Source organism: Martes martes, assembly GCF_963455335.1.
Source record: "Martes martes genome assembly, chromosome: 3".
In the NCBI taxonomy this organism is placed as follows: domain Eukaryota; kingdom Metazoa; phylum Chordata; class Mammalia; order Carnivora; family Mustelidae; genus Martes; species Martes martes.
The window spans coordinates 563,021-589,111 of NC_137890.1; the positions used below are offsets into that span (position 1 = coordinate 563,021).

General features: G+C 56.7%; 1 protein-coding gene across 3 annotated transcripts in view; it reads right to left on the reverse strand.

Moving 5' to 3' along the window:
* Positions 1-26,091, reverse strand: part of TMCO3 (transmembrane and coiled-coil domains 3) — a 51,641-nt gene that overhangs the window by 10,649 nt on the left and 14,901 nt on the right. For 2 of the 3 annotated variants that reach the window (XM_080798241.1, XM_080798242.1), the window contains exons 8-14: positions 21,976-22,162; positions 15,212-15,329; positions 12,116-12,311; positions 8,351-8,501; positions 4,217-4,296; positions 2,948-3,097; positions 390-1,113 (exon numbers count right to left, since the gene is read on the reverse strand). In XM_080798241.1, coding sequence (XP_080654367.1) covers positions 1,000-1,113; positions 2,948-3,097; positions 4,217-4,296; positions 8,351-8,501; positions 12,116-12,311; positions 15,212-15,329; positions 21,976-22,162 — 996 coding nt within the window. In that variant the 3' untranslated portion in view covers positions 390-999. Of the gene's footprint in view, positions 1-389; positions 1,114-2,947; positions 3,098-4,216; positions 4,297-8,350; positions 8,502-12,115; positions 12,312-15,211; positions 15,330-21,975; positions 22,163-26,091 lie in introns of those variants that run through there. The other variant, XM_080798243.1, reaches the window with a different exon arrangement.

Sequence of the window (26,091 nt, forward strand, 5' to 3'; positions counted from 1 at the left end):
CGGACACCGCTCACTCCCTCCCACAGAGAACTCACCGCGGTCCCGTCTGCGGGATGTCGCGGGCCCCAGGCAGCCCCTCTGCGTTAAGGAGGCTGGTCGAACTTCTTGGCTGCTGAAGCCCATCTTGACGGGACTCTCCACTCACGGTGCCCCTCGGGGAGCCCCGTAAGGGTCAGATCTTCCAGCCCCAGGTTCTCGGGAACGGGCCATACGGGAACCAAAACATACTTTAAAAGTCAAAGTGACAGCTTGGCTTTGCAAATAGCACGGTATTCACTCGGTCTCTTAGAGAACGATGTGGCAAGGTATAAATCATCCTGATCTTTGAAAACTGTCAAAGATTAGTTTAACACGAAAATCTAAAAAAATTCCAAAAAAATCAATTAACTCCTCTGATCGTAAATGATCTTTATTAAAGCATGCATATTCTTATGATTCAAAAACAAGTATTTTAAAAGAATAACATACATAAGACAAACTGACGTGAGTGTTTTATTTAAGATTATTGTAATAAAAACAAATAGACATTTGAAAGATATTTGTTATTTTAGAAAACAGACAGTAAGGACTAAAAGTAACTTCCCAAACTCACCGCCAGAATTAAATTTTCACATCACAAAGATGTTTGATAACAAATATTGGCCAACAGATTACAACACAAAAGTTGAATAAATAAAAAACCTTCCTGATTTTTTTTTACCAAAAAATCATGAACTGATGAAATAACAATAGAAAATGAACATTAATTTCAGAAAAAAAGGCACATCCAGGCAAAACCGTCAAGGCGATCCTCAAAACGCAGCATCCTACATACACCGTGCGTGACCGACAACGCAACGTGTTACTCTGGAAGGCCCGAAACCACGGCGGGAGGCCGGCCCGCCCCGCAGACGGGGAGCCCCCTCCACGGAGCGCTCGGTCCCCGAGGTGAAGGGCTCCCAGGGATGGGTGGCCGCACACAGGTCTCCCTTCTGAAGCCGTGCGTCCCCGTCGCTGCCCTCACAGACTCGACCGTCTCTCCGGCCGAGGCACACACCTGGTGATGGCGGCTCGCCACAGCACCGGGGCCAGCAAGAGGCTGAGTGTGGTCACGCTCAGGATGAGAAGGTACACCTGCAACAGGCAAGGCTGATGGTGGCCACACGCGGGACTAGGAGGCGCCCCGCACACCCCACAGAGCCAGGGGCGCGTGCACATGTGGACGTGAGCGGCAGGGAGCCCTGTGCCCTGATGGGGACCGGAGCCCACGGGCTCAGGCCGCCAGCAAAGCGAGCACGCAGCCTCTGGGCAGGTCTCGGACGGAGCCCCTGCATGGATGTCGTTCCTCAGCCCTCACTTCTTCAAAACCGAGCCTCATCCCATCTCCCTCACACCCGTGGGTACGAGGGGACAAGCACGGAGTCTGGACGCTTACAGCGCGTCCCAGGCACCCAGAGGAGCTTCTGTTCTCCCTTGGCCCAAATCAGGGGGCGGGTGTGCAGAGCGGGCTCCCGGAGGCAGCTGGTGGCGGGGGGAAGGGGAGCTCACCGGCAAGAGGGGGCCCACGGGAGGCAGGCTCGCTGTAAGGGGGCAGCAGGCAAACGCCCGCCCCGGTTCAAGGCCCTACCCGACAGGCTCACGCAGGTGTGCGCAAAAAGGGCAAAACTAAAGTCAGGTGCAGGAGGGGGCTGGGTCCCGCGAGGTTTGAGTGAACTACTGAGTCAAAGCTGCCATCCGTGAGCCTGGACGTCCACAATCCCCAACCTGAGAGCGGCCCGTTCCTCAGCTAGAACCATGGGCCTGGTGAACGGGTCCCCACGGTTCCAAGTGCGTGGGGGAAGCGTGAGCGGTCTCCTGGCCGCTCCTACACCATGACCCGACATTCATCCATTCATCTACGGCAGAATCCCTTCAACATCCACCCTGCGTCCACCGAACAGCGGCGTCACCGGTCCTCAGATCACTCAGGGCTCACACGGGCCCTGCTCTAAAGGACGTTCACTCTTACCACGGTGGACGGCAGACCGTGGCCCACTGACCCTGGGGTGGGAGCCACAGCCCACAGGCCCCAGCCAAGCACAAACATCCTGCTTGCCAAATTTAAAGTGACAACCAGGGGTCGTCAGACGGTATTTATCAAGTTCTAACTCACGGCCGGTTTTCAAAGGGCAAATGAACGAGACTGGAGAGGAGGACAAGGCAAGTGCCCAGCAGCAGGCGGGCATGCACACAGCCCCACACGCGGGCGTGCGCCCAGCCGGCTGGCGAGAAGGCTGGGCCCAGGATGAACGGACCAGAGACAAAGGGGAGGAGGTGAATGGGGGGGGGGGCCTCACCTTCCAGGCGCCGCGAGGGGTCAGTGCCCTGCACACTTCAAACTGTGGTGGGGGAAGGAGGGAGCTGATCAAAGACGCCCCAAGCTTTTGGATATATTGATACGCAGGAAAACCTCCGTGAATTTTATACATAGGAAGCTTCTTGTCACTTCTATTGAAGTTTTCATTCCAACTCCCTAAAACTTGGAGACACGCTGTCTTCAGAAGCACCTCTCACAGCAGCCCAAACTCACCTTTGACACAGAGGCAAGTGCTGCAACGTATTTTGTGAAAAAACCCGAAACAAACCAGGGACTTTCGCATAACCGCATTCTAGGTCCGCCTTTTCAGCAACCTCAGGGCTCGGACCTGAGTTCTCGGACATGGTCCCGGGAAGGCCGGGGCTCTTGGCTGGGCTGACAGCCGTGCACGAGCTAGCGGGGTGCTTTCAGACTTTTCAGTTTTCAGTTTTTCTCTTTTTGCCAGAAATACCAAGGTGCCGGGGCAGCGGCAACAGCGGCATCAGCCCTCCACGCCAGGGCAGAGGCAGCGCGCTGGCCCCGAGCCAGTAGCGGGCAGGGTGCTCAGACACCAGGGTGGGGTGTGTGGGCCGGGGCTCCCCCAACACACACACAACGTGGGTGCGGACTCACCTCCCGAGAAATGATGCCCGCTCTACGCGCTCTGCTCCCCAGCACGAAGGAGAGCTCGCTGACCTGCGCCAGCCCCGCAGCCACGATCCACTTGACGTACTGACTGCTCTTCGGCAGGAGGAGAGACAAGACCAGAGCTGCCAGGACAAACTGCCAGGACGTCTGTGTCACTGCCTCGGCCGAGCAGAAACCAGACGGGAGCCCTCGCCCCACACACTGGGGACACGTGCCGAAGAGCCCAAGGGACAGAGAGTGGCCGACAGAAACCACGCCGAGCAGCGCCAAGGTTCAGGCTCACCAGTGGACAGCTGGGTCTCCCCCAAGCGAAGTCAGCAGCAGTCGGTACTGGGCAGCCCTCGAGGACCCCTGACTTTCTAAGGACAGCACCATCTCTCTGTCCCGTGAGCAAAGTCTAGAGGCGAGCGGCCCGGAACCCGTGGGGCGAGTGCCACAATCGCCTGGGACTCGGGCTCCTTCAAGTCAAGGGCGCCTGGGCGACTCTCGATCTGGGCTCGGGTCCTGATCGTGGGGTCGTGAGATCAAGCCCCCATGGGGCCCCATGCTGGGCAGACTCTGCTGCGTGAGATTCTCCCCCCCTCCTTCTGCGTCTCCCACCCCAGTTCACAGAAATCGGTATCCTCAGTCAACGTCTATAATCTACGGGCCCAGACAGCCACTGGACAGGTCCCGGGACCCCGAAACGAATGTTAACGCGGCAACTGGAGAGCCTCCCGTCAGAGGGGACCGGCAGCCGGGACGGAATCCTCAGCAGCTACTAAACGGGGCGTTCGTGGGGCACCCGGACAGGCCTGCGCCGCCCCTGCCCCACCCCAGGGCCCCGCCCACAGCACCTCTTCTAGCTGGCTGGTCCTGAGTTATATCCTCCTACAATAAACCACCAATTTGGTGGGCCAAAATCTTACAATAATTTCAAAACACAGCAACAGTGAGACGTACGCTCGGGAAGAACGTCCGAGGCCTGGGGCCTCGTGGGACGTCCACAAGTCACTTTCCCCAGCCCCGCTTCCGTGACTCCCCATTTCAAACATACCCGATTCTGAGGCAAATGAAGGAAAGCAAACCCCAAGGCCCCGGTCCTCCCCTGCCCAGTGCCCAGACTGCTGGAGGCAGGAGGGGCTCTGGGTCAGTGGCCTTGTTGGAGCTTTGCAGACTCAGTGGCACCGCGGGTAGGAAGTTAGGCTCTGTGCCCCATAAATAAAAAACCGACGGGCGCTGTACCAGTCGCGAAGCACCGAGGAGACTCCATACCTTCATGACCACCACCGACAGCGTGAGGACCATCAGGACGGTGAGCTCGTACACCACGAAGGTGGGGAACACGTGCAGGCCTGTTAGGGAGACGACAGACACGGTCACTCTCCCAGGCCCACCCGCCTCGTCCTCCAGTCGCGAGACCGTGATGCTTAGGTTTCCTTTTGTTCTCGACCCGGACAAAGTCACCTGGTGAGTGTGACCCCACGGGGCCCCGCACACATGGCTCACGCTGCTGGCGGCCCCGGAGCTGACTGGCCACCGGGACAGCGGCCCGGGTGCCGAGGGCTATCCTCCAGCAGACCTCACCCCCAGCACTTGGCAAAATGGCACAGCAGGCAGCAGCCAAGTCACTTTCCTTTGTGAAAACATTCCACGCGAGGCGCAGACACTTCCGGGGGCCTGGCCACTCACAGCCGCTCGCCGCCCTGACAAAACCCCTGAGAACGGTTTTCCCGCCGCGGTTGTGCCTGCTGGGAGGCTCTGCGTGCCGGGGAGCCCCTCCTCACTCGGCGGCCGGCCCCACACCCCTGAGGGTGGCACCTGGAGCGCACGTCGGAGCAGGAACACACGCGGCCCCCCAGCAGCCCGCGTCTACCCATCCGACTCAGAAACACAAACCCAAGAAGACAGCCTTCTCGTCCCTGGAATGCAGACGCGTCCACCCTTTCCGGCCTGCTGCTCCACGGGGGCGGCTGACGAGCACCTGCCCCACCCCCTTCCCGGTAAGTCCCTCCTCCTGGGTCTGCCTCGGCCTCCTCCCCAACCTGCGGTGCTCCCTGAGCGCCCCCCACGGCCCAGGGCGCACTCGGCAGGGCAGGAGCCGATTCCGGGGTCTTTGGCCCACTGGCACGACGGGTGCAGACCAGCTCTGGCTGCACCTGTGCTCCTCCAACTCGTTACTGTGTCACCCGCAGTAGGAAGTGACCGGCGTGAGCACTCCTGTGCCCGCATCTCCGACAAGGACCAAGGCATGGCCCAGATTGGGGGGCGGGGGCCCCGCCCGCCCATCCCCCACCAGGCACCCTGCTGCTTGTGTTGCTGACTTGCCTCAAGGTTCAGGGGCCTCCCTAGCCCGAGGGTAAGTGTGCGCTGGGCCCAGGCACACAGGCCAGATGGCAGAGGCTCTCCACTCCCGTGGGGACACTGCTCACTCAGGACCTCGGTGCCGTGAGCAGAGCGCCATGTACACAAGGCTCGGGGACAGAGACAAAGTCCACGCTGAGGCACGCAGGCCACCAGTCTTCCTGCTTACAATCATTCACTCATTCGTCCTCTCAACATACCACCCATGCTCCTGGGACAGCACAAGGGGCACAGGCTCTGCACGCCCAGGCCAGGGCCGCCGCCAACAAAGCATGGACCCTGGTGAGCCTCCCAACCTCTCTGCAGATGTGAGCTTCGGGACGAACAAGCAAACACGGCACGGGAACCAGAACGTGGCACGCGATCTGTCCATCAACACTAGCCCCACAGTCACCTCGCGCATGCACTAGGCCCGCCGATGTTGGGGGGGAGCCGTCCCACCCCACCGGGGTCCACAGTGGCCTCCAGGGAGCCTCTGAGAATGAGGAGGGGCCGTGCCCACTTCTGAATTCCTCTCTGTGTCCCAGGGAGGGGATCCGAGAGGATGAAATCCTCAGTGAAAAGTTTGTAACAAGAAACATGTTAAAAAAAAAAAAAAGGGCGCCTGGGTGGCTCCGTTGGTTGGGCAACTGCCTTCAGCTCAGGTCATGATCCCGGGGTCGTGGGATCGAGCCCCGCATCGGGCTCCCTGCTCAGCGGGAAGCCTGCTCCTCTCTCTGACCTTCTCCTCTCTCGTGCTCGCTCTCATTGTCTGTCTCAAACAAATAAATAAGATCTTAAAAAAAAAACACATCATGGACTTCATCCATAAGATGAGAAGTGACAGGGGACTCATCGCGTGGTCATGCAGGGTAATGGAGGGCCACAAGGGCCTGGTCACCTCCACTCCATTCTGCCTCTGGAGCCGCCATGACCAAGCTGTCCCAGTTCACATGCTGAGGCCACAAGCCCGTGTGACTGCATCCCGAGACGGCTTCCGGGGGTACTAAGGGTGACAAGAGGTCACAGGGTGGCTGCCTGAGCCCGGCAGGACTGGTGTCCTCGTAAGAGAAGGAGACACGGCAGTCCTCCCCTGCATCCCTTCCTTTGTCTCCATGTGTCCGTCTCTCCATCTCGGTGTCTGTCCCCGAGCACACTGTGTCCCAGGAAAGGACACGTGGGGACCCAGCAAGCAGACGGCCACCTGCAGACCAGGAAGGGGCTCCCTCGGCTCCACGGTCGGCCGGACACTGGCATCCATTTGGGCAGCCGGAGCCATGGCTCAAATACTCATCAATACAACATGAACGAGGACGCTTGGGGGGCTCAGCTGGGGAAGTGTCTGCCTTCAGCTCAGGTCTCGGGGTCCCCGGATCGAGCCCCGCGTCAGACTCCCTGCTCAGTATGAAGCCTGCTTCTCCCTCTCCCCCGCTCGTGCTCTCAAATAGTCTTTAAAACAACGCAGCACAAAGGAATGGGTCCAGTGGTGTTTCAGTGACACGGGGTTCACAGAGTCAGGGGCCAGCTGCGCTGTGATGAGGAGCAGAGCCAGCGACACCTGGTCTAGCAAGAGGGACACGGGGGCTAAGAGTCTGCACTGCCCCCCCACCACGTGTGCCTGGGGCCCTCCTGCCCTCTGAGGGTCCCGCCATCTGGACTGAACCCCCCTCCCCGAGTGGCTGCTGCCTCGACATTCAGCCCCCGGGGGGGCCCCCTCATTCACTCTGGGCCCCGAACTGCCCTTTGCTGGTCACACTGGTCTCACTGCTCAGAGCTCGGTCAGGGCCCTCGGTGCCCCCGTTGTGGCTCTGGAACCCCAGGGTCACTGGCCCTGCTGGGGACTGACCGTGGCCCGTGGGCCCTCCAGTCCTATGGCCCCACAGGGCCTGACGCAGGGCAGGGGTCAGGGACCGGGTTCGGGTGCACGTCACCGAGGCATCGTCCCAAACAGAACACTTCCGTGTTGCTTAGAACCCTAACGTGAAAAGCTCCGTCTTGAGCGGCGGGAGGGCGCACACGCGTCTCGGCTGAACGCGACGCATCAAAGCAGAAACACACGGCGCCACCTCGTCGCTGGGCACCCGTCATCTCTGCAGGTCAAGAACCCCAACGTGCGGAAGAGCCAAGCGCGCCTGTCGGAGCGCGTCTGCAGGGGTTTCTCATCTAGCCAGCCCACGCGGCCGCAGCCCTGCAGTCAGGACACGAGCCACACGGGTGTCAGTGCGATGCAGCCCTGGGGGAGTGCGGCCCGGGACCCAGTCAGAGGGAGCGGGCACCTGTCGGCCTCATGGGTCCTCGCCTGGAGAAGCAGCGGTCGGAAGGAGGAGAGCAGGACGAGGGGACCTGGGGGGCAGGAGGGACAGAGACACACAGACCCAGACACAAGGACAGAGGAGAAGGGACAGGACAGGGACGGACGGGAAAGGGGGCAGCGTGAGGGGCACGTGTGGGCGAGGTTCTCTCGGAACACCACGGACACCCATCCCTAAAGCAGCCGCGAAGGGTCTCATCTCGCCTGGTGACAGGCGGTCTCCCACCCTGCTCCCCGCTCTCAGGACCGGCTGCCCGCGCTCTTCAAGGTTCTGGGTCTCGCTGGGGCGGCCCCGAGCCCATCAGTGCGTGCAGGCGTGGTGCAGGAGCTCCCTGGCCAGAAGGCGGCAGCTGCGTGGTCACGCCAGGTGAAGAGACGCCTGACAAAGGGGCACGGGCAGAGCCGCGCACCTCGACACGGCCGCTGAGTTTTCTGGCATCAGAGTTAATCTTCCCTCCCAAATGTCCCGTTTTGGTGCTGACTTTAAGCCGCTGACCTGCTGGGCCCCTGTGCCTTTCCCACGGAGTCGAAGGTGGGGGTTGTCCTCCCCGAGGGCATCTGAGTACCCCCGGAGCACGGCCACCGATCCACAAGTTAATGTCCCCGAGTGCAAATTTCCCCTCTTCCTAACAAGACCTCTCTGCAGACCCCAACTGCTCTGGAGCTGCTCTTGTCGCATAGACAGAAATACGTGAGCAGGTCGCAGACGTCTCACAGACGCCACGTGACTGTCCCGCTGCGACAAGGGTGGTTACCTATGGATGCGAAGAAGATGATAACCAGGAAGTCACGGATGGGCTCAATGTAAGACACGACCTCCTCGGTGACCATGTGGCCTTGGGAAGAGATGAGCGCACCGGCCAGGAAGCAGCCCAGCTCCATGGAGACGTCCAGCAGCTCCGTGACCTGGGGGAGACGGGAGGGCCACATGTCACTCACAAGTGCCACCAGTGACATCTCTAGCCAGGGGTGAGTTCACGCCCAAAGGCAGGCGTGTCGTCACAGCAAAGGCTCATCTTGAAGTCCCCAGAGGGGCCTCTGTGGGGACGAGTGCAGACACACACAGCAAGTGAATGTGAGTTGAATCTGCCATATAGGAAAAAAAAATTAAAATATTTGAAATACTCATTCAAATTTTTGAATGACAATATTTTTGAAAATTTATTTTAAATATTTGTGACAGATTTTCTTTACCCTGACTCAGTGACTAGCCCAACTATGTCAAGAATACACGTTCACGTAAACGGTCCTGTCCCCAGCCAAGGGCACGTCGAGGGCAGTGTGACCAGCGAAGCCTGAGGGCACGGGACCCCAGACAGGGGTGCCCGCATGTCCAGCGGCCGGGTCGCAGCCCAGGTCCGGGCTCCGGGACTCCTGGCGACAGCCGTTAAACGCAAAGCTTCGGGTGCGCTCCTTCACAAGGCGATCCCGACACCAAACGATGTGAAAGTAGCAGCCGTGTCTTACTCTGCGGAAGCGAAGCCACACACAGAGGCCGGCAGCCACCAGAGAGGAGGAGAGAGAAACTCGCTCTGCAACCGCGCCCAGGACGAGCCCCACGACAGAACGCACGACCCTCACACCAAACACCGCGGAGCCCCGCTGAGAAACCCACGCGGGAGCCGGCCGTGCACGGTGCGCTCACGGGCCACGGCTCACGGGCCAGCGCCCGGGCTCCCCCTGCACCCGCGCCCTGCAGCGGCGGCTCACGCCAAGCGGACTCCGAGAACGCGCGGCTGCCGGAGAGCCCCCGAGAGCCTGGGGAGCCGGGCAGCCGGGCAGCCGGCCGGGGGCAAGTGGAGAGGCAGACACTTACAGGCAGACCTGCACACTTGTGCTCACACACTCACACTCACTTGTCCCTTCACATAAGCACACGTACAATCACACACTCATACACATGTGTGCCCACACTCACGCCCTGGTGCTCACTCGCACGAGCACACTCACACCCACGCACTCACACTCATGCACTCACATGCCTCTCGGCTTCTGACAAGGGGACCGGCGCCTGAGCGCGGCGTGGAGAGCCACACGCGGCACCACACGTCGCGCACGGCCCTGCGCCCCGCGCTCCCCCGGCCCCCGACGGCCGCGGCTCTCAGGCGAGCAGCAGAGCCGGCCGTCCTGCGGGAGACGCGGGCCTCCGACCCGGGGAAGGCACGATCTGCGCGGGGCCGGCAGGGCGCCACCGCACGAAACCCGGAACTCGGAGCGCAGGAAAATCAAGAACTTCCGTTTATTAAAAACGCTATAAAGAGCGCGGAAAGGACAGCTGCGGACGAGAAGATACTAAGCAAACATACGGGACGCAGAACTTCGGCCATAAAGGGAGCGGAGTGCGGAAACCCAGGGCGCCCCCTCAGAGCAGCAGACGCACGGGCGAGTCCGCGCAGAAAGCAGGAGCGCGGTCACCGTGCGACGGGGGGACGGGCGAGCCTGGGGGAGTCGGGGTTCTGGGGAGGGCTGACAGAAACGTTCAGACAGCGCTGACCGTCGCACGGTGCTGTGAACACGCTGAAGACCACTGACTTGTACGCTTCCATTCAAAGGGTTAAAATGGCTGATTTTGTTATATGTATTTCACTTTAGTAAAAAGAAGCAAAAACAAAAAATTTCCCAGAATATGTTAAAAATTCCTACAAATGAGTAAGAGAAACAGCCAACACAACAGGAAAACGACCCGAGGCTTCTGACGGGCCGGCCCCAAGGGGGTGTCCACGCGGCTCAGGAGGGACGTGGAGTCAAAGCCTCGGGGAGACACCGCACAGATGCGGGGGAGGGCGCGGAGACCCTGACCGCTCCGCGGCAAGGGGGTGGACACAGCACGTCCCTGGCCGCCTGGCGCCCACCCTGGCACCAGCAAGCCGACGCCCACGCACCCAGCCGGGAGCACGCCAAGGGGGGCCCTGAACGGGAACCAAGCCTAATAGCCAGCGACAGAGGACGGGCTGTGTCACACTATCTCAGGGCGACGAGGGTGCCTGAGCCACAAGACCATCTCATGAGCAAGCCGGCCGGCACCCGCCGCGCGTGGGGACGCGAGCAGCTGCTCAGGAGGAAGCAGGGCCCGCTGAACCTGCGCAGCCGCTGGGAAGACAGACGGAAGTCACGCGGGCAACGTGTCATTGTCGAGAAGAAAAATCCTCCAGAATGGACAAAGCAACGTAAGAAAAATGAAACACGTCACACTCGTGAGCAGCTTCGAGCAGAAGCGAATCTTAGACTTCTGCCAAGATTATAAAATACTAGTAGACGATTAGATCGTATACGAGGAAACAGTTTTTGTTAAAGTCCTTTAAGTTAAAATTAACCTTTTAAAATTAACCTTTTAGTTTTGAGGGAAGTGTAGATTCACCTGCAGTTTGAGAAACTGTCCAAGGAGACCTCACACACCCCTTGCTCGGCTCACCCAGTGGTGGCATCTTCCTAATCAGGGCACGAGATCACAGCCAGGCTATGGACGCAACACGGTACTGACACGCCAACAGTCCGTGACAAGGATCCTTCCCCCACCCTCTCCTCACCGCCTGGCAAGCGGCAAGCTTCCCCCGTTTCTGAAATTCTATCATCATAAACGTCACATGAATGGAATTACACAGTATGTGACCTCAGGACTGGCTTTTCCTGCTCAGGATAATTCCCTGGAGATTCACGTACCAGCTGTTTCAGACCTGGGTGGTCCTCTTGGTGCGGACGGGCCACAGCTGGTGGAACCGGGCACCTGCTGAAGGACCAGGGGTTCTGGCTGCTGTGAACACAGCCGCTGCGCACATTCCCCGCTGAGCTTCTGCGTGAGCCCGGTGAGGAGAGCAGTTGCAGGGCTGCGGGCGATGCCAGCGCCGTGGACTGTCTGCGGGGCTCTAACAGCCTCTCCCCCGTTCTCTCACTAGGAGCACGTCCTTCAAATAAGAAGGCTCCTTCTAAAATGAGCCTCTTATTTTCTTTTTCAAATTTTCACATTATGGCAAAAGAAGCCACACGGCTGACCAGCTTCGTCATCATCGGATAGGACTAAAAACTGTTCTAAACTGTTCATCTGATTTCGGACACAGAGCCGTCCGAAAGTCTGGGACAGTGTAGCGCGGGTGATGCCGGCAGCCCACGTGGCTCTCGAGGCCAGGCAGACCTCCTGCAGTCCCACGCCTGCGGAGCCCTTTCCCAGAAGGGCCGAATGGACGGGAGCAGGGGCACCTGGGACGCTCAGTCCGCTGCTCGGGTCACGATCTCAGGGTCCTGGGATCGAGTCCCGCGTCGGGCTCCCTGCTCAGCGGGGAGCCTGCTTCTCCCTCTGCTCCTCCCCGCACTCATTCTCTCTCAAAAATAAAATCTTGAAAAGTATGGGGACAAACAGGTTTAGCTTGTTGTATTAATACTGAGGGGGGAGAGTAATGACTGTGCGTAAAATAAAAATACAACCATGTGTTTCAAATATTTTGAATTCTATTAAAATAAAAAGATAAAGAACTGATCATAAGCTTTCAAGTCAGTATGTAAATAACAGGTATTTTGAGAATTACCATTAGCATTAAAAAGATGAAAGCAGAGATTCCTAAGATAAGGATTTCTTTGTTCCCTTTGCTTTCCACATGCAGTTTCCGATAATACGGTCCAATGAGGTAAGTCTTTACAACAAGACACAGAAGAAAAGCAGCGGCCAGCGAGAAGAGGATCTGCCCGACCAAAGCCAGGATCCGCAGAGTCTCCATGACAACGCTAGGAGAGAAGAAAGGGGTGTTATTTCACCTCCAGAACACCCTTCCCTAACACCCAATAAAACGGACTTCCACTCGTTTTTCTCTGACGTTACAAAATAAATTTCCCAAATCATTTTTATTTCCAAATACTAAAAACCTATCAATCACATTAATTCTAAACAACTTGGTTCAAATTAATTCTTTGAATCAAATAGGCAAGCTCGACTGTTTCGCCATCAACTCTGAAGCAAGTACGTGTTACGGGGCACGAGGACTCCCGACCGCAGCTCACACGGCTCAGTGACTGGGGACAGAACTCTGCACCAGGAACTAGCCCCCGCTCGAAAGTCCTCCGGAGGCGACCGTCACCCTGCAGGCTCAGCACTCGAGGTCCGGCCATACAACCCCAGCCACCTGCCGCTGAACAACCCCTCGTGGCCCAGCCAGAACCCTGAATTTCCTGTCTGTTACTTAGTCTCAGATAACAGGATTTTGGGCTAAGCTCCTATTAGAATATGCTATTTACTTCTTGGAATGTATTCTAGATCTGTCAAAAAACTCAGAGAGGAAAGGCACTATAGTCTTTACAATGAACACGCATATTTTTTACTTAATTAAATTTATTTTTGAAAACTTAGTTCATCATATTTATGAAATGATTTAGTCTAAAATTCTGGTTTAAAAGTTCTCAGTGGAAGAACACAGGTCTGATTACCAGGCGAGAATTCACCGCTGTAGTCAAAGCTCAACTAGCAGCAATGGGCACGAACGTCAAGTTGCACATGACAGACCCCGCGGGGGAAGGGGACCCAGCAGGGCTCGAGCGCTCTCCCGGTGGAAGGCTCCTCGCGGGTTCACCACGAGGGAGGCCAGCGTATGGACCCGTGGGCTGAGCCCTGGCAGGCCGGCACATAATACACATTTTGTTTTCAAGTGACTTGGGAGCACGTGCCACAGACGATATCTGAGGTCACAAGATAAACCTCAACAAATTCAGGAGAGTTAAAATCATACAAAGACTGTTTGTTCCGTGACCACAGTGGAATCAAACTAGAAATCAGTAAGACAAAGAGAACAGGAAAATCTTCGTGAACACGTGGAAATTACACATCAGACTTGTAAAATAATCAACAGGTCGAAGAGGAAGCATCAAAGGAAATGTTTTACAATAACTGAGCTGAATGAAGATAAAAATGCAATATATCACAATAAAAGAAATGCAGCTAAGACAGAGCTACAACGAAAATTTGTAGCACTGAGTACGGTAGAAAACAAAAAAGGTTTCAAATCAATAACCTATGTTCACAGCACAAGAACCTAGAAAAATATAAGAGCAAAATAAACCCAAAGTGAAGGGGGAAAAAAAAAAAGAAAGGAGGAAAGGAAAAAAATATGAAAAAAAAAGGGGGGGGTACAAACCAATGAAATTAAAAACAGAAAAATAAAGAGGAAAACCAGTGAAACAAAGAGGTGGTAATCTGAAGAGACTAATAAAACTGCCAAATCTCTAGAAAGACTGACCAAGAAGAAGAGAAGATGGGGAGCAGCGGGTCCTACAGACACCAAATGGACGGTAAAGGAACCGACAGACAGTGCTACACAAACAAACTTGACAAATGACACGGAACGGACCCACTCTGGGAGAGACCAAGCTATCACAACCCAACCAAATGCAACAGATGATCGGAACGGCCTTAGGACCACTAAGCAAACTGAATTTGTAATTTAAGAAAAATCCCCCAAAAGAAATCTCAAGACGTTTCACCAGAGAATTCTACCAAATATCTAAGCAGAATTAACAGCAGTTTTATACAATGTTTTCCAGAAAACGGAGAGAGAAGGAACATGTCCCAAATCGTTTTATGAATCTAGTATTACCCTAATACCAAAACCAGAATGGATGACATCAATCTCTCTCATGAACTCAGACGTAAAAATTCTCAACAAATACTAGCTCACTGTGTAAAACGCATGCAGAGAATCACACACCACAACCCGCACAAGGTGGGATTCATCCTAGATGGTCACGGCTGGTTTGACGTCCCCAAGTCAGTCCACACAACCCGCCGTGTCCGCCACCTCAAGAAGGAAACCACGTGGTCGCTTCGAGAACGTGGAGAAAGCACTGGACAAAATCGAGCGCCAACCGCGAAAACTCCGCACTTAGAAGGGAACTTCCCGAACCGATGAAGAACACCTACAGCCCCGAGTCAGCGTCCCACTTCCCGCGAAGGGGCGGATGCTCTCCCTCCGCCGCCAGGGAGGCAGGAACGCGCGCCCACGGCCGCTCAACAAGGGCCCGGGCAGGGCGGCCCGCGGAGCGAGGCGCGAAGCCCTGAGAGGCGCCCGGATTCGAAAGGAGCGACGGAGGGGCGGGCGTCAGCACTTCAAGGGGCTCCGCACATTCCCCAAGCGGTTCCCTTTCTGGCGGGTGCTCCCGCAACGGGCCGCACGCGCCGCAGAGCCTACGACTTTCTGCACACATTTATTTTTCCACTTTTCCATTTGTCTGCTCTCTCCACGCGAACCTAAGCAAGTGCGGCTCAGGTTTTGGGACGATTTCACCGGCAGGAGGGACAGAAGGACCAGGCGAAACGGTAACAGCGGAGACACTAACAACGAGAGCCACAGCGATGGCCTGCGTGCGCACACACACACACACGCACGCGCCCACGCACACGTCCACACGCGCAAGCACGCACACGCGCCCGCACGCACGGTCCCCCACACAAATCCTTCATCCAGGCAGCGTTCTAAGGGCTCCTCCACTTTAACTCGTTTGCTCCTAACTACTCTGTCAGGGAGTGACTCCACCCGCACGTTCTGGACGACAAAACCGAGGAACAGTGAGGTTCGGTAGCTTGCCGGGGTGACAGACGCAGGGCCGGGCGGCGGGCGGCACAGCGGAGGGGCGCGGACCTGGAGTGGGAGCCGGCTCCGGCCTGGATGAGGGTGGGCATGCCGGCGATGAAGAGCCCCAGCTGCACGTCCTGCACCACGAGCATCCCGAGCAGCACCGCGCTGTAGTCGACGTCGCCTGCCGGACGGAAAGCCCATTGGTAGCACAGGGTTAGAGAGACGAAGTGTCCCGAGTCGAAACACAAGCATCGTGCAAATCTCCAAAATAATTCTAGTACTTTCGATGCCTTCACAGAATGAATGCAGACTTTAAAATCTCTCTGAGAGCAAACACAGAAACATCTTAAAAACTTTTTGTAAAGAAAACCTCCAGTTTGTTTTTACTATCTTCTACTTACATAATTACAGAAAAAACCGCCATCATAAAAAGAAGGCGTGGACACAAGATGTGACGGGCCCAGATAGCCAACCTCTCGCTGCGTCCCCAGAACACAGGAAGCAGCCTTCACTGCTCCCCGAAGCTACGCAGGGGACCAGGCCTCACCCCCTCCTGCTCGCACATCCAGCCCGCTCTCGGCACCACCCTGACCACCGGTCCCGGACACAAACGCAGCTCTGCTGAGAACACTGGCTCGCCAGGTGGACGAGCAGAAAGGCCGCGGCCAGGGCCCGAAGGGACTACGTCGCTCCTCTGCAAAGACGACGGGACACGGGTACCATTTTCCCCAACCTAACGTGTCACATGGGCCCCCGACATCTTCATAGTCAACCAGCAGTTCTGGCTTTGGACCCAACTTTTTCTTTTTTTTTTTTTAAAGATTTTATTTGTTTGAGAAAACAAGTGAGCAAGAAAGCACAAGGTGGGGGGGGGGGGCAGGGGCAGAGGGAGAAGCAGGCTCCCTGCTGGACAGGAAGCCTGACGTGGGGCTCGATCCCAGGACCCCGGGACCAAAACCAGAGCCAAAGGAAGACACTTAACCGGCTGAGCCGCCCAGGCCAGGCACCCCTGGGCCCATCTTTTAAAATGTGTTTCTAAGAACTCAACTGTCATGTTCTCCACCCCCACCCTCATAAAATAAGCTGGTTTTTTTTCTTAAAAAAAGAAAAAAACCTACTCATAAGAACAGATACTTAAAGGCCAATCTGATAAGAGTAACCTTACGGAAAGCAAGAAGGAACAAACCAAACAAAATAAAAATCCCTTAACACCAGCAAAAGACACACTTGATCCTTCCAGGAGGCTGCTTCTATTTCCCATGCAAAGGTAAATTTCTGGAGAATAGAGGATCTTTTCTTAGGGTTTTACAGCATTCTGAATGGGTAACCCCCTCTGCTTGTTGTGGTGTCCCTGAGGGCTGCACATCTTCGTAGCAAGAACCCTTCCCTCACAACAAATACGGGAGGAGTGGGACACCTTCAACAAACACCTGGGTGGGTTCACGAGCCCTGACTCTCCTGACCTTGGGGAATCTGCTAGGTCCTGTGCTCACAATGACACGGCCATGTCCTCCCCAAGTCCTCACCCGAGATAAGGGAGCTCAGCCCCGAGCCCACACTGCTTCTGCTTCCTGACTTTGAGGAAATACAAAACCTCTAGTCACACCGTACTTTTTAGAAATCGTCTTTGATGACACACCGCCAGCATTTTCTAGATGGTTTTTAAGTTCTCTTCTCTGCCTTTCACTGGTTCACGGTCCAAGGTCTTCATTCAGTGGGCACGAACACCACCAGGGGGCAGGCAACACGGAACAGGGGTGCAGTCCCCCCGCACGCCTGTGCTCAGGACGCCCCTGCAGAGAAGGCCGGATGGGAGAGACACACGCCCACTGCAGCGCCTCGTGGGGAAGGCAAGCGGTGCGGTCACGACACAGATGGGATCACTCAGACTGAACTATTAAAAATTAGAGATGCCACTTTGAGTACTTCTTCATCTCTCTGCATTTTGCATTAAGTTTAATTTCTGTTTATTGCTACTATAGCATTTACTTTGTTTCTATCCCTTCCACTAAATACTTTAAGTGTAAGGAAAACCCAGAACACGATGGATACCCACACACCCATTACTGCGCTTTGCTAAACCGCAAACTTCTGAGACACTGGGTTCAGACGTTTGAGCAGAAGTGAGGTCCTGGAGACACCGCAGCCACTCCCAGTGAGCCCCCGTCTGCAGCTGGACCCCTGCCACCACATCCCCAATCAGAGCCTTAGTTCACATGCTGATTGTCTCCTTGAGGGTTTTAACACCTAGGTAGCTGGGAACAACACTCGGCTGACTTTGTGATTATAAACTCTATATGATAGAGTCAAAGCTTCGGCAACGTGGTTTTTGCTTCTGCTCACTGTTATGTCCGGAAGTTACCCACTGCTGATGTGTAAAGATTCTTTTAAAACTGCTAGAGAGGGGGCGCCTGGGTGGCTCAGTGGGTTAAGCCTCTGCCTTCGGCTCAGGTCACGATCCCAGGGTCCTGGGATTGAGCCCCACGTCGGGCTCCCTGCTCGGGGGGAGTCTGCTTCCTCCTCTCTCTCGGCCTGCCTCTCTGCCTGCTTGTGATCTCTGTCAAACAAATAAACAAAATCTTTAAAAAAATAAATAAATAAAAATAAAACTGCTAGAGAGGGGCGCCTGGGTGGCTCAGTCGTTAACCATCTGGCTTCAGCTTGGGTCAGGATCCTGGGTTCCTGGGATCGAGCCCCACGTCCGGCTCCCTGCTCGGCGGGAAGCCTGCTTCTCCCTCCCCCACTCCCCCTGCTTGTGTTCCCTCTCTCGCTGTCCCTCTCTCTCTCTCTCTCTTTCAAATAAATAAAATCTTCAAAAAAATGAAAAATAAAAAAGTAAAACTGCTGGAGAACACAGCAATTTGCCCATTCCCCAGTCAATGGGCACTGGGGTTTCCGGTCTGCCCACCCCTGCAAGCTATGCTGGACACTCCAGCACTTTCGGGAGCACCCCTCCCCCTGCTGTGTGCTCACGAGGAGACCCCCTTTCGTCGCCACTCCCAGCCTTCCCCCGGCCTTGTGCCCTACCCCGCCCGTACTACTCCCACAGACGAGCGTGGTCCGCCTGGGCGAGGGGACGGCGAGGTCACAGCGTGGGGGTCTCCTGCGGGTCAGTGTTTCCCAGGGGAGGCCTCTGAGTCCATGCAGCATGGGGCTGGTAGCAAGTCTCATTCTGGGGATAGGGACCAAAAGTCACCATTGCCACATCTTCTGTGTCACCTTTCATCATGATCAAGCTGCTACAATGACCTCTGGCTGCCTGACCCTCCATGATGGGTGTGGAAGCCTGGAGCTACCTGCTGACTCCTTGGGGGTCTGGGCCCCACTATCCAATGGACTAGCCCGAACCCTTAAGAAGTGGAAAAGGAGAATCTGGGCAACACCCACATGTGAAGACACGGGGCGTCACCCTTGGGCACGCACCTCCTTCTGCTCTCAGGATGCATCTCTGAGGACACAGCTTTGCACAATTTCAAACTTTCCGTAAATTACATCAGACGAGACATCTTCTGTATTTTGTATTCCTTCCTTGACAGCATAATGATTAATTCATTTTTACACCGCAGTACTCCAGTATATATGAACACACCATAATCTAACCCCCTGTTGTGTTACTAAACACTCAGATTACTTAAATTTTTACTATCAAAAACCATTGTTTTGGGGGGCGCCTGGGGGGCTCAGTTAGTTAAGTGCCTGCCAATGGCTCTGGTCATGATCCTGGAGTCCTGGGATGGAGACCCACGTCCTGGCGGGGCTCCCCGCTCAGCAGGCAGTCTGTCTCTCCCTCTGCTCTCTCTCACTTTTAATAAAATCTTTTAAAAAAATTGCTTTGAATGTTCTTTCACATTTGAAGAACTTTCCAGGACATGTCTCTAGAAATGGAAACTTGTGTTTGTGGAAGTGTTCCCCAAAGCACTGACGCAGCTCACACTGTCGCTGACAGTGCGAGGGCCCGCACTCCTGCCGACACAGGACACACGGTCGGGGCTCCGGGCCGGCACTCGCGCGGGCTGGCCCGCACCTGCGTTCCCCAACTACCGTTGAGTCCTTCTTCACCTTTATTCATCACACATCTTCTCCTCCCTGAGTTCGCCGCCAGGTTATCGGCCCATTTTCCATTTGGGTGTCCTTTTGTTTGGATTACTGTTAAAGGTCCTGATGCGTTCGAAGCATTACTTCCTTGCACCCCTTACATACGCAGCAACTGTCTTCTCTCAGTCCGCAGCTTCTAAAAAATGCCTTGTTAGAAGTTTTGCAAGGTTTCACGTGCTCAGGTTTGTCGACATTCTTTCTTTTGGATTCTGCATCTCGAGTTCAGCAATCCTTTCCACCCTGAGGTCACAGGGTAGTAGCTCTGAAGTTCTGCCCTGCACATTGAGGGGTTAAACCCACATCGAGCTGGTCTGGCAGACGGCTCAAGGGAGGACTCTGATTTTCTCCGTCCTTACCTACAACTAATTCCCACCCACCCAGCCGCCCACACGCTCCCCACGCATGTGCGCGCCTGGCTGCCCATCCCCCTCCTGCCCCATCTGGCCTGGACACAGGGTGCTGCCCAGGCACAGGGACAGGACCTCAGGGCTTGTCCTCCGCTGCACAACCCCACACTTCAAATTAGTATTGGCCTTTGCCCTTCATAAATAAACTGTAGGCGCAGCTCGCCAAGTTTCAAGAAGAAACCTGCCAGATTTTTTACTGAGGCCGATGGGAGTTTATAAATTCGGGAGTAACAACTCTTTATGTATTAAGTCTTTTCATCACGAGCACAGGCTCTCTCTTCAGTAACATTTGGTACTTTTGTCCTCAAAGGTCACACACACCTTTACAGAGATTTATTCCCAAGTTATTTTCTGTGGCCATTATAAATCAAAGCTTTTCTTCCCCCAAATGACATTTTCCACGGGCCCTCAGGTACTGCGTGTTAGCCTGTGAGCTTAATTATAAACGTCCACAAAGCCCCAGTCTGTCAGTACGTCCCCTCGCCTCCCAAACCTGCAACTCTGGCAGCACCCCCGTCCCCGCAGCTCAGAGCTCCAGGCTGGCCTTCTGCAAAGTGAGAAAGCCTGCCTCCTGACAGCCCCTACATAAAACACAGGAGGCACGTTCTGGAGGAGGTGAACGAAACCTGCGAGCCTGGAAACACGTGGCTGTGCTCCTCTGCCTTCCTTGCCCGGCACTCAGTGCGGGGAAGGACGGGCCGCCATGCCCTGGAGCCTGTGCGTGTCTGACGACGACTTCCCTTCCACCGGCTCCTCGGTGACAGCTCTGATGGGCATGACCACCGGGCGTGGTGGTGGTGTGTGGGTCACCTGTGCTCTTGGGCAGGTGTCAAGCCCTCCCCCTCGGTCCCTGGAGCTCTGCTGTTGTACTGGAACGTGCCGAGAGTACATTTATTCTCCGGTTTCCTGCTCGGTTCTGGAGCGCTACGTTCAAGCTAAAGGCTCACACAGTTCTCCAAGTCTGAATGTTAACGGCGTTTCCTCCACTCTGTTCTTCCAGGGCTGCTACTGGATCCGTACTGAGACTCTCAGCGCTTCTCCCCGTCTCATCTCGCGGCTTTCTTTTCTAGTCTTCTGTCCACACCGTGTCCTATCTTTGTGCGAATTGAATAGGTGTGATTCCTTCACTTCCGTCTGAGTGCCTCAAGCATGCTCAGCTTGCAGGGTTAGGAGACCAGTCCACATCCTGACACCGGGTGTCCCAGGTCTCTCCTAGCTGGCGATGGCCTCATACACACCGGCATCCAGTGCGTGGGTCCTGAGGGAAGTTGTTTTCATTCTCCTACTTCCCCGCGACGGCCCCCTTCACCTCTGTCACGTGGGTCTCGTGAGGGGTGGTCCTAATCACGGGGCTATGGGGACACTGGGGCCTCCACAGACGAGACCACCAGCTAGTCCAGCTCCAAGCCAGGAGGCTGTGTCCGTGACCCCCTGGCTCACGAAGCAGAAGACACGAGAGTGTGACGTTTCCCAGTCTCCGGCGCAAAACCCCCGGCGTCAGGCAGCGGGGTGCTGTGTGTGGCCGCAGATGACACCAGGAGCCCGAAGCCCCCAACCAAATCTGTGTACAGCGAGACGGGTCTCACCAGAGAAGCCCCACGGCTCGGGTTTTCCCTTTTCTTATTTCCCTCTCCTTGCTGTGTTGGTGCAGGCAAATGTCAGCGTAAAGTTACAAGCACATTTTACTGTTTTTTTCACTTTTACAAAATAAAAATAGGGAACATCACCATAATGAGTTCCTATGATGTAAAAAATGGCAGTGCTGTTGAAGCCGGGCTGTGCCACCGTGAGACAAGCTGGAACGTGCATCCCTCAGCTTCTGGGCCGGTCTGGCCTCACCACGTCCAGTAACCATCAGAGGCCAGTGTCTCACGCACGGAGCCAAAGATGGCGCCTTCGGCCACCGTTGTTACAGAAATGCGTGAGCCCCGAGGCCCAGCAGGGACGAGCACGTGGAACGATGTCTGAGAGCCGCCGTTTCAGGCTGCAGGTCCCAGACACACGCAACGACCCCACGCGAGCACAGTGCTGACCCGGCGTGGTTTCAGCTCGGATGCAGCACACTCATCTCCTAAGCCACCGATTTTCATTTTCCAACGTGGATTTGTTTCTCTTGAACGTGGTCCTCAAACTATCCTGAATTGACAAGCACGGCAATGCCGCTTTCTCAGTCCGGTGGAGACTGGAAAAGCTGAACACCGTGACCGCCAGGAGAGCCCCCGCGACGGGGCAGGGCTGTGACCTGTCTAAAAGGCCTTCGGAGTGAACCCGAGTCAGCGGCCCACCCGGCACTCCAACGCGTACTCACAGCACGGCCCTACCTACCTTCCTTCTCACCCCGGGCGCTGCCCACGAGGAATCTGGACACCAGCGGTGTGCTGGACAAGGACAAGCAAGCAGAGACGAAGACGCTCTGAGTGGGTCTGACCTGCAGCAGGTGTCCCCATGACAAGCCGAACGCGGTCATCAACAGCGTCATGTAACACGGTCCCTGTAAGGCTATCTTCCACACCTTAAAGAGAACACACCCGTTTGCACACGTTTAGTGGCGACGTGCAGAGCACACACGCGCTGCCCGGCCACGGGCCTCGGTCTTTCAGGGAGGAGCTCTGCCCTAAACACCTCATCAGCCCAACACCCAAAGTCACGATCTGAACACAATAAACACAGGGGCCGCTCCTGTCGGCCTCCCGAGTGCTCAGTGCCGTCACAGGGACGAAACACACGGCTCTCTCCGTGTGGAACGTGTCTGTGCGCGTATCACCTAACCCTGTCGGCGCGTCGCCACGGTGGACAGCACCACCTCCCCCTCCCTGGATGTTAACACGAGTCCCATGGAAGCCAGCTCAACTCAGTACCCCAGTACTGACGAGTACCTCGGTGTTTTCTTAGCACTGTGTTAGACGTGATGGAAACTGTGGGAGAAATCAGGTTTGATTCAAACTCTCTCGGGTTTTCAGCTGCGTGCAGGAGACACGGTAATAAAGGCGATCCGACGTTTACGCCAACAGCAACAGTAAACGCTGACAAAAGACATCACCCTGAAACTCATCCTATCCTACTGGAAAGCACCTGCTCATTTTCTTCTCGCCCCACACCCTCTCAAGCACTCCCGCACCCAGGCCCTCGGGCAAGGACACGAGGGGGCCCGGAAGAGGCGCAGAGGGGCTCAGCACAGAGGCTCTGAAGCCAACACCCGAGACCCACGGGCCAGCCAGCCTCGTCTATATGAACACACTATTCCCCTTTTGGGGATCTGAAGGATGTGGCCTTGTCCTCCGCCACTCTGCTTCTTGACAAGAAGCCGCACTTCCCTCAAAATCACAGCACCGTCTCTGGGAATCAGCACAGCGGGGAGGCTCTTCCTGCGCTGGGCACGGACCTCCTACCACGGCTCTTCCCACAGCCGTAACCGGCAGCCTGCTTGTCCACCACGGATTCCAACTTCCCGAGTGAACTGTAAGAGCCTCCGGGCACCGTCGAGCCCAAGTCAAATGGCGGGAGACTGATGGAGTCTAAAGAACTGGGACTCAGCCCTGAGCACAGAGCCGATCTGCTCTCTGCCGTGTGGTTCTGGCCAACCCAGAGAGCACTTAGCCCCCGAGGCTGCCTCTCCAAGGTCCGGATGCCACATTCCCTACTTCCTGCCCCTGGCAGTGGTGATCACTGTCTTGGCTAATGGCCTCCCAACAGCTCTCCCTCTTCCTGTCACAGCCAGGAGCAGTGGGACGGCCCGGGCGCACCTGCAGAGCTAGCCACAGCTCCTGGGGAGGCCGGCATGCTGGATTTTAAGATTTCCAAGTTGTTGTTTTTTTTAAATATTTTATTTATTTGAGAGAGACGGAGCTAGTGACAGACAGCATGAGTAGGAAGGAGGGAGAGAAGCAGACTCCCCGCTGAGCAGGGAACCCAACGTGGGACTCAATCTCACGACCCTGGGATCATGCCCTGAGCCGAAGGCAGCCGCTTCACCGACGGAGCTGCCCAGGCGCCCAAGCCCTCCCAGTTTTAGGTAGCCCCTCCCGTAAGTGGCAGGGGTATTCCTGTCTGCAGTGGAGCCCGGACTCAGGCTTGACTCTGTCACTGGCCAGCTGGCTGGCTGTGCACCTTGGGGAGGGAACGTCTCTCTACCCTGCGTCCTCCGTCTGTAGACGAAGGCTGGGCACATGATTTCTGAGGTCGCTACCACACTTCGGTCCGGAGGATGGGTACCTGTCTGCCCAAGAAGCACGGTGAGCAGGGGACTGTGGGAAATGTGGGCAGTGCCTGCAGAAGACTCCTGCTCTACACAGAGCATCCGGACCACCCTGCACTCCCGGAAACACAGGCCCTCAGGCCACACGAGTCAGAGCCGGCTGCTCAGCAGGGTCCCCAGGCAACTCCCCGTGTCGGAGTCAGGGCAGCGCACTCCCCGCGCATCTGCACCCTAGACACACGCGCCCTCGAGCTCTGTTTTCACGTCTCTGTCCACAACCCCACACATGCTTCTGAAATCCCAAGGCGGGAGGCCCACAAGGCAGGGCCACACAACTGTGCACACGGCCTCACACTCAGCAGCCACCCGCATCTGGAACAAGGGTCTACTGAAGGGACAGAAACGCAGAGAAAAGGAAGACGACGCAGCTCGCACGCAGAGACGGGACGGCCAGCGCGGGAGACAGCGTGGGGAGCTAGCACGATGACAGCCGAGCCAGCGGCGGGAAGGGAGCCAGGACGCGGCCAGGCAGGGACGCAGACCCTCGACAGGCCGTGCGGTCAGGAGAGCAAGACCACAACTTCGCTCGGCGCCAACCATAAAGAAGTTCCCAGGCCTCCGTGCTCGCAGCCGCTTCTAATCCGACTTCCAGGTGGTTTCACAGGTGACCCAACGGGGCCTTCCGCGATTCTTTCAAAAACCTACTGAACGATTTCGCGCCCTGACAGGGCACTTGGGTGACCGGAGACCGTGCTGGCTACGTCAGGCGGCCCTGGAGCTGTGCCGCAACGTCCTCTGCAGAACAGGGAAGGCAAACAAACACGCCGCGCCGCGGTGTCCTTTACTAGGCAGAGCGAAAGCTGCAAGCCTGTTGCGGGCGGCCGCCAAGCAGGGCTCCGCGTAGGAGGAGCCCTGGCTCCCCCCAGACGAGGTCACTACACAGGAGCCGGGCCCGCCCACGCGCCCTCCCACTTCTCAGACCACGTCCCACGACGACCGGACGCGCCCGAGCCCTCCCCGGGGCGCCCGGCCCAGTGCGACGGTAAACCCGGAGCGCCGCAGGCCAGCCACGCTGCCGAGGGCGTGCGGCTTCGGGCTGTGTCCGGCCATGTCCGCGTGCCGCTGCAGATCGCGTAACAGCAGCCGCTATCGTGGTGAAAACCAGAAACTATGAAAATGCAGAGCCCGAACAAACGGATCTTTCAAACCCCCGCCTGCGCAGGAGGACACTGAGGTCCAAGGCGCGCGGTCCTGCGCCGAGATGGCCAGGCTCCACCCCTCCGTCCCACACCCCCCAGACCCGGAGCTCCACCCCTCTGTCCCAAACCGCCGGAACGGCCGTTCGCCACCGGCTGCTCTCAACCGCACACGCCGGAGCCGGAGAAGCCCACGCGAGCGCCAAGCGAGGACGGCCGCGAGGAGACCCTTCCTTCCTGCCCACGGAACCCCGGCTCCCCGCAGACCCAGCCGGTCCCCGCCAGCACAGCGGAGAGAGGGGCGCGCCACTGTCCTCGCAGCACTGCATCTGGGACGTCCGGTGCGCAGGTTAAGCCAGAAGCACACAGACACACGAGACACCTGGAGAAAACGCTAACGTGACCCAGCGCAAGCCATGCGAAGGCAGATCTTGAGAAGCACGTTAGAGGAAGCGACCGGAGGACGGACAAATGGAGCTTTCCCCAGGGAAAAACAAGACAGCAGAGAAACGAGAGGTCAGAGAGGGACAGGATGAACCAAGGCTGACACGTGAATGCACGTTCCTTTGTTACTGACAACTCTCAACCCGTCTCCCGGCGACACACGTGGAAGTGCGGCCGCTGCACCCGCTGCTGCTCGCCTTTCACAGAAATGCCACCATGTGGAGCCTGACACCGCTTGTGGGTTCACGTTTCCAAAAACTTGTGCTCGATTCTTTCCCCTGGACGGAGAGGCAGCGTGCGCACCAGCAGGTGAAGGCTCGTCAGTCACCCTGCTGGGCCGGCCCGGCCTGAGGTCCTCGGGCACTGCACTGGCCTGCCGGCCCCTCTGTCCCCTCCCTCCCACCAGCTCTGTAGTGGGCTGCTTCCTTCCTCTGCGAGGGAGGGGCTTCTCATTAGCTCCTCTCCGTCCTGGCGGCCCCCGGAGCTCAGGGGGCCGTTTCACCGTTTCCACACACGGCCGGTCCCAATGGCGACCGGCCTTGCACGTACTGGCACTTTACAGGGACAGAATGACAGTCACAGTTTGCCACTCGTTTAGGAATGAAA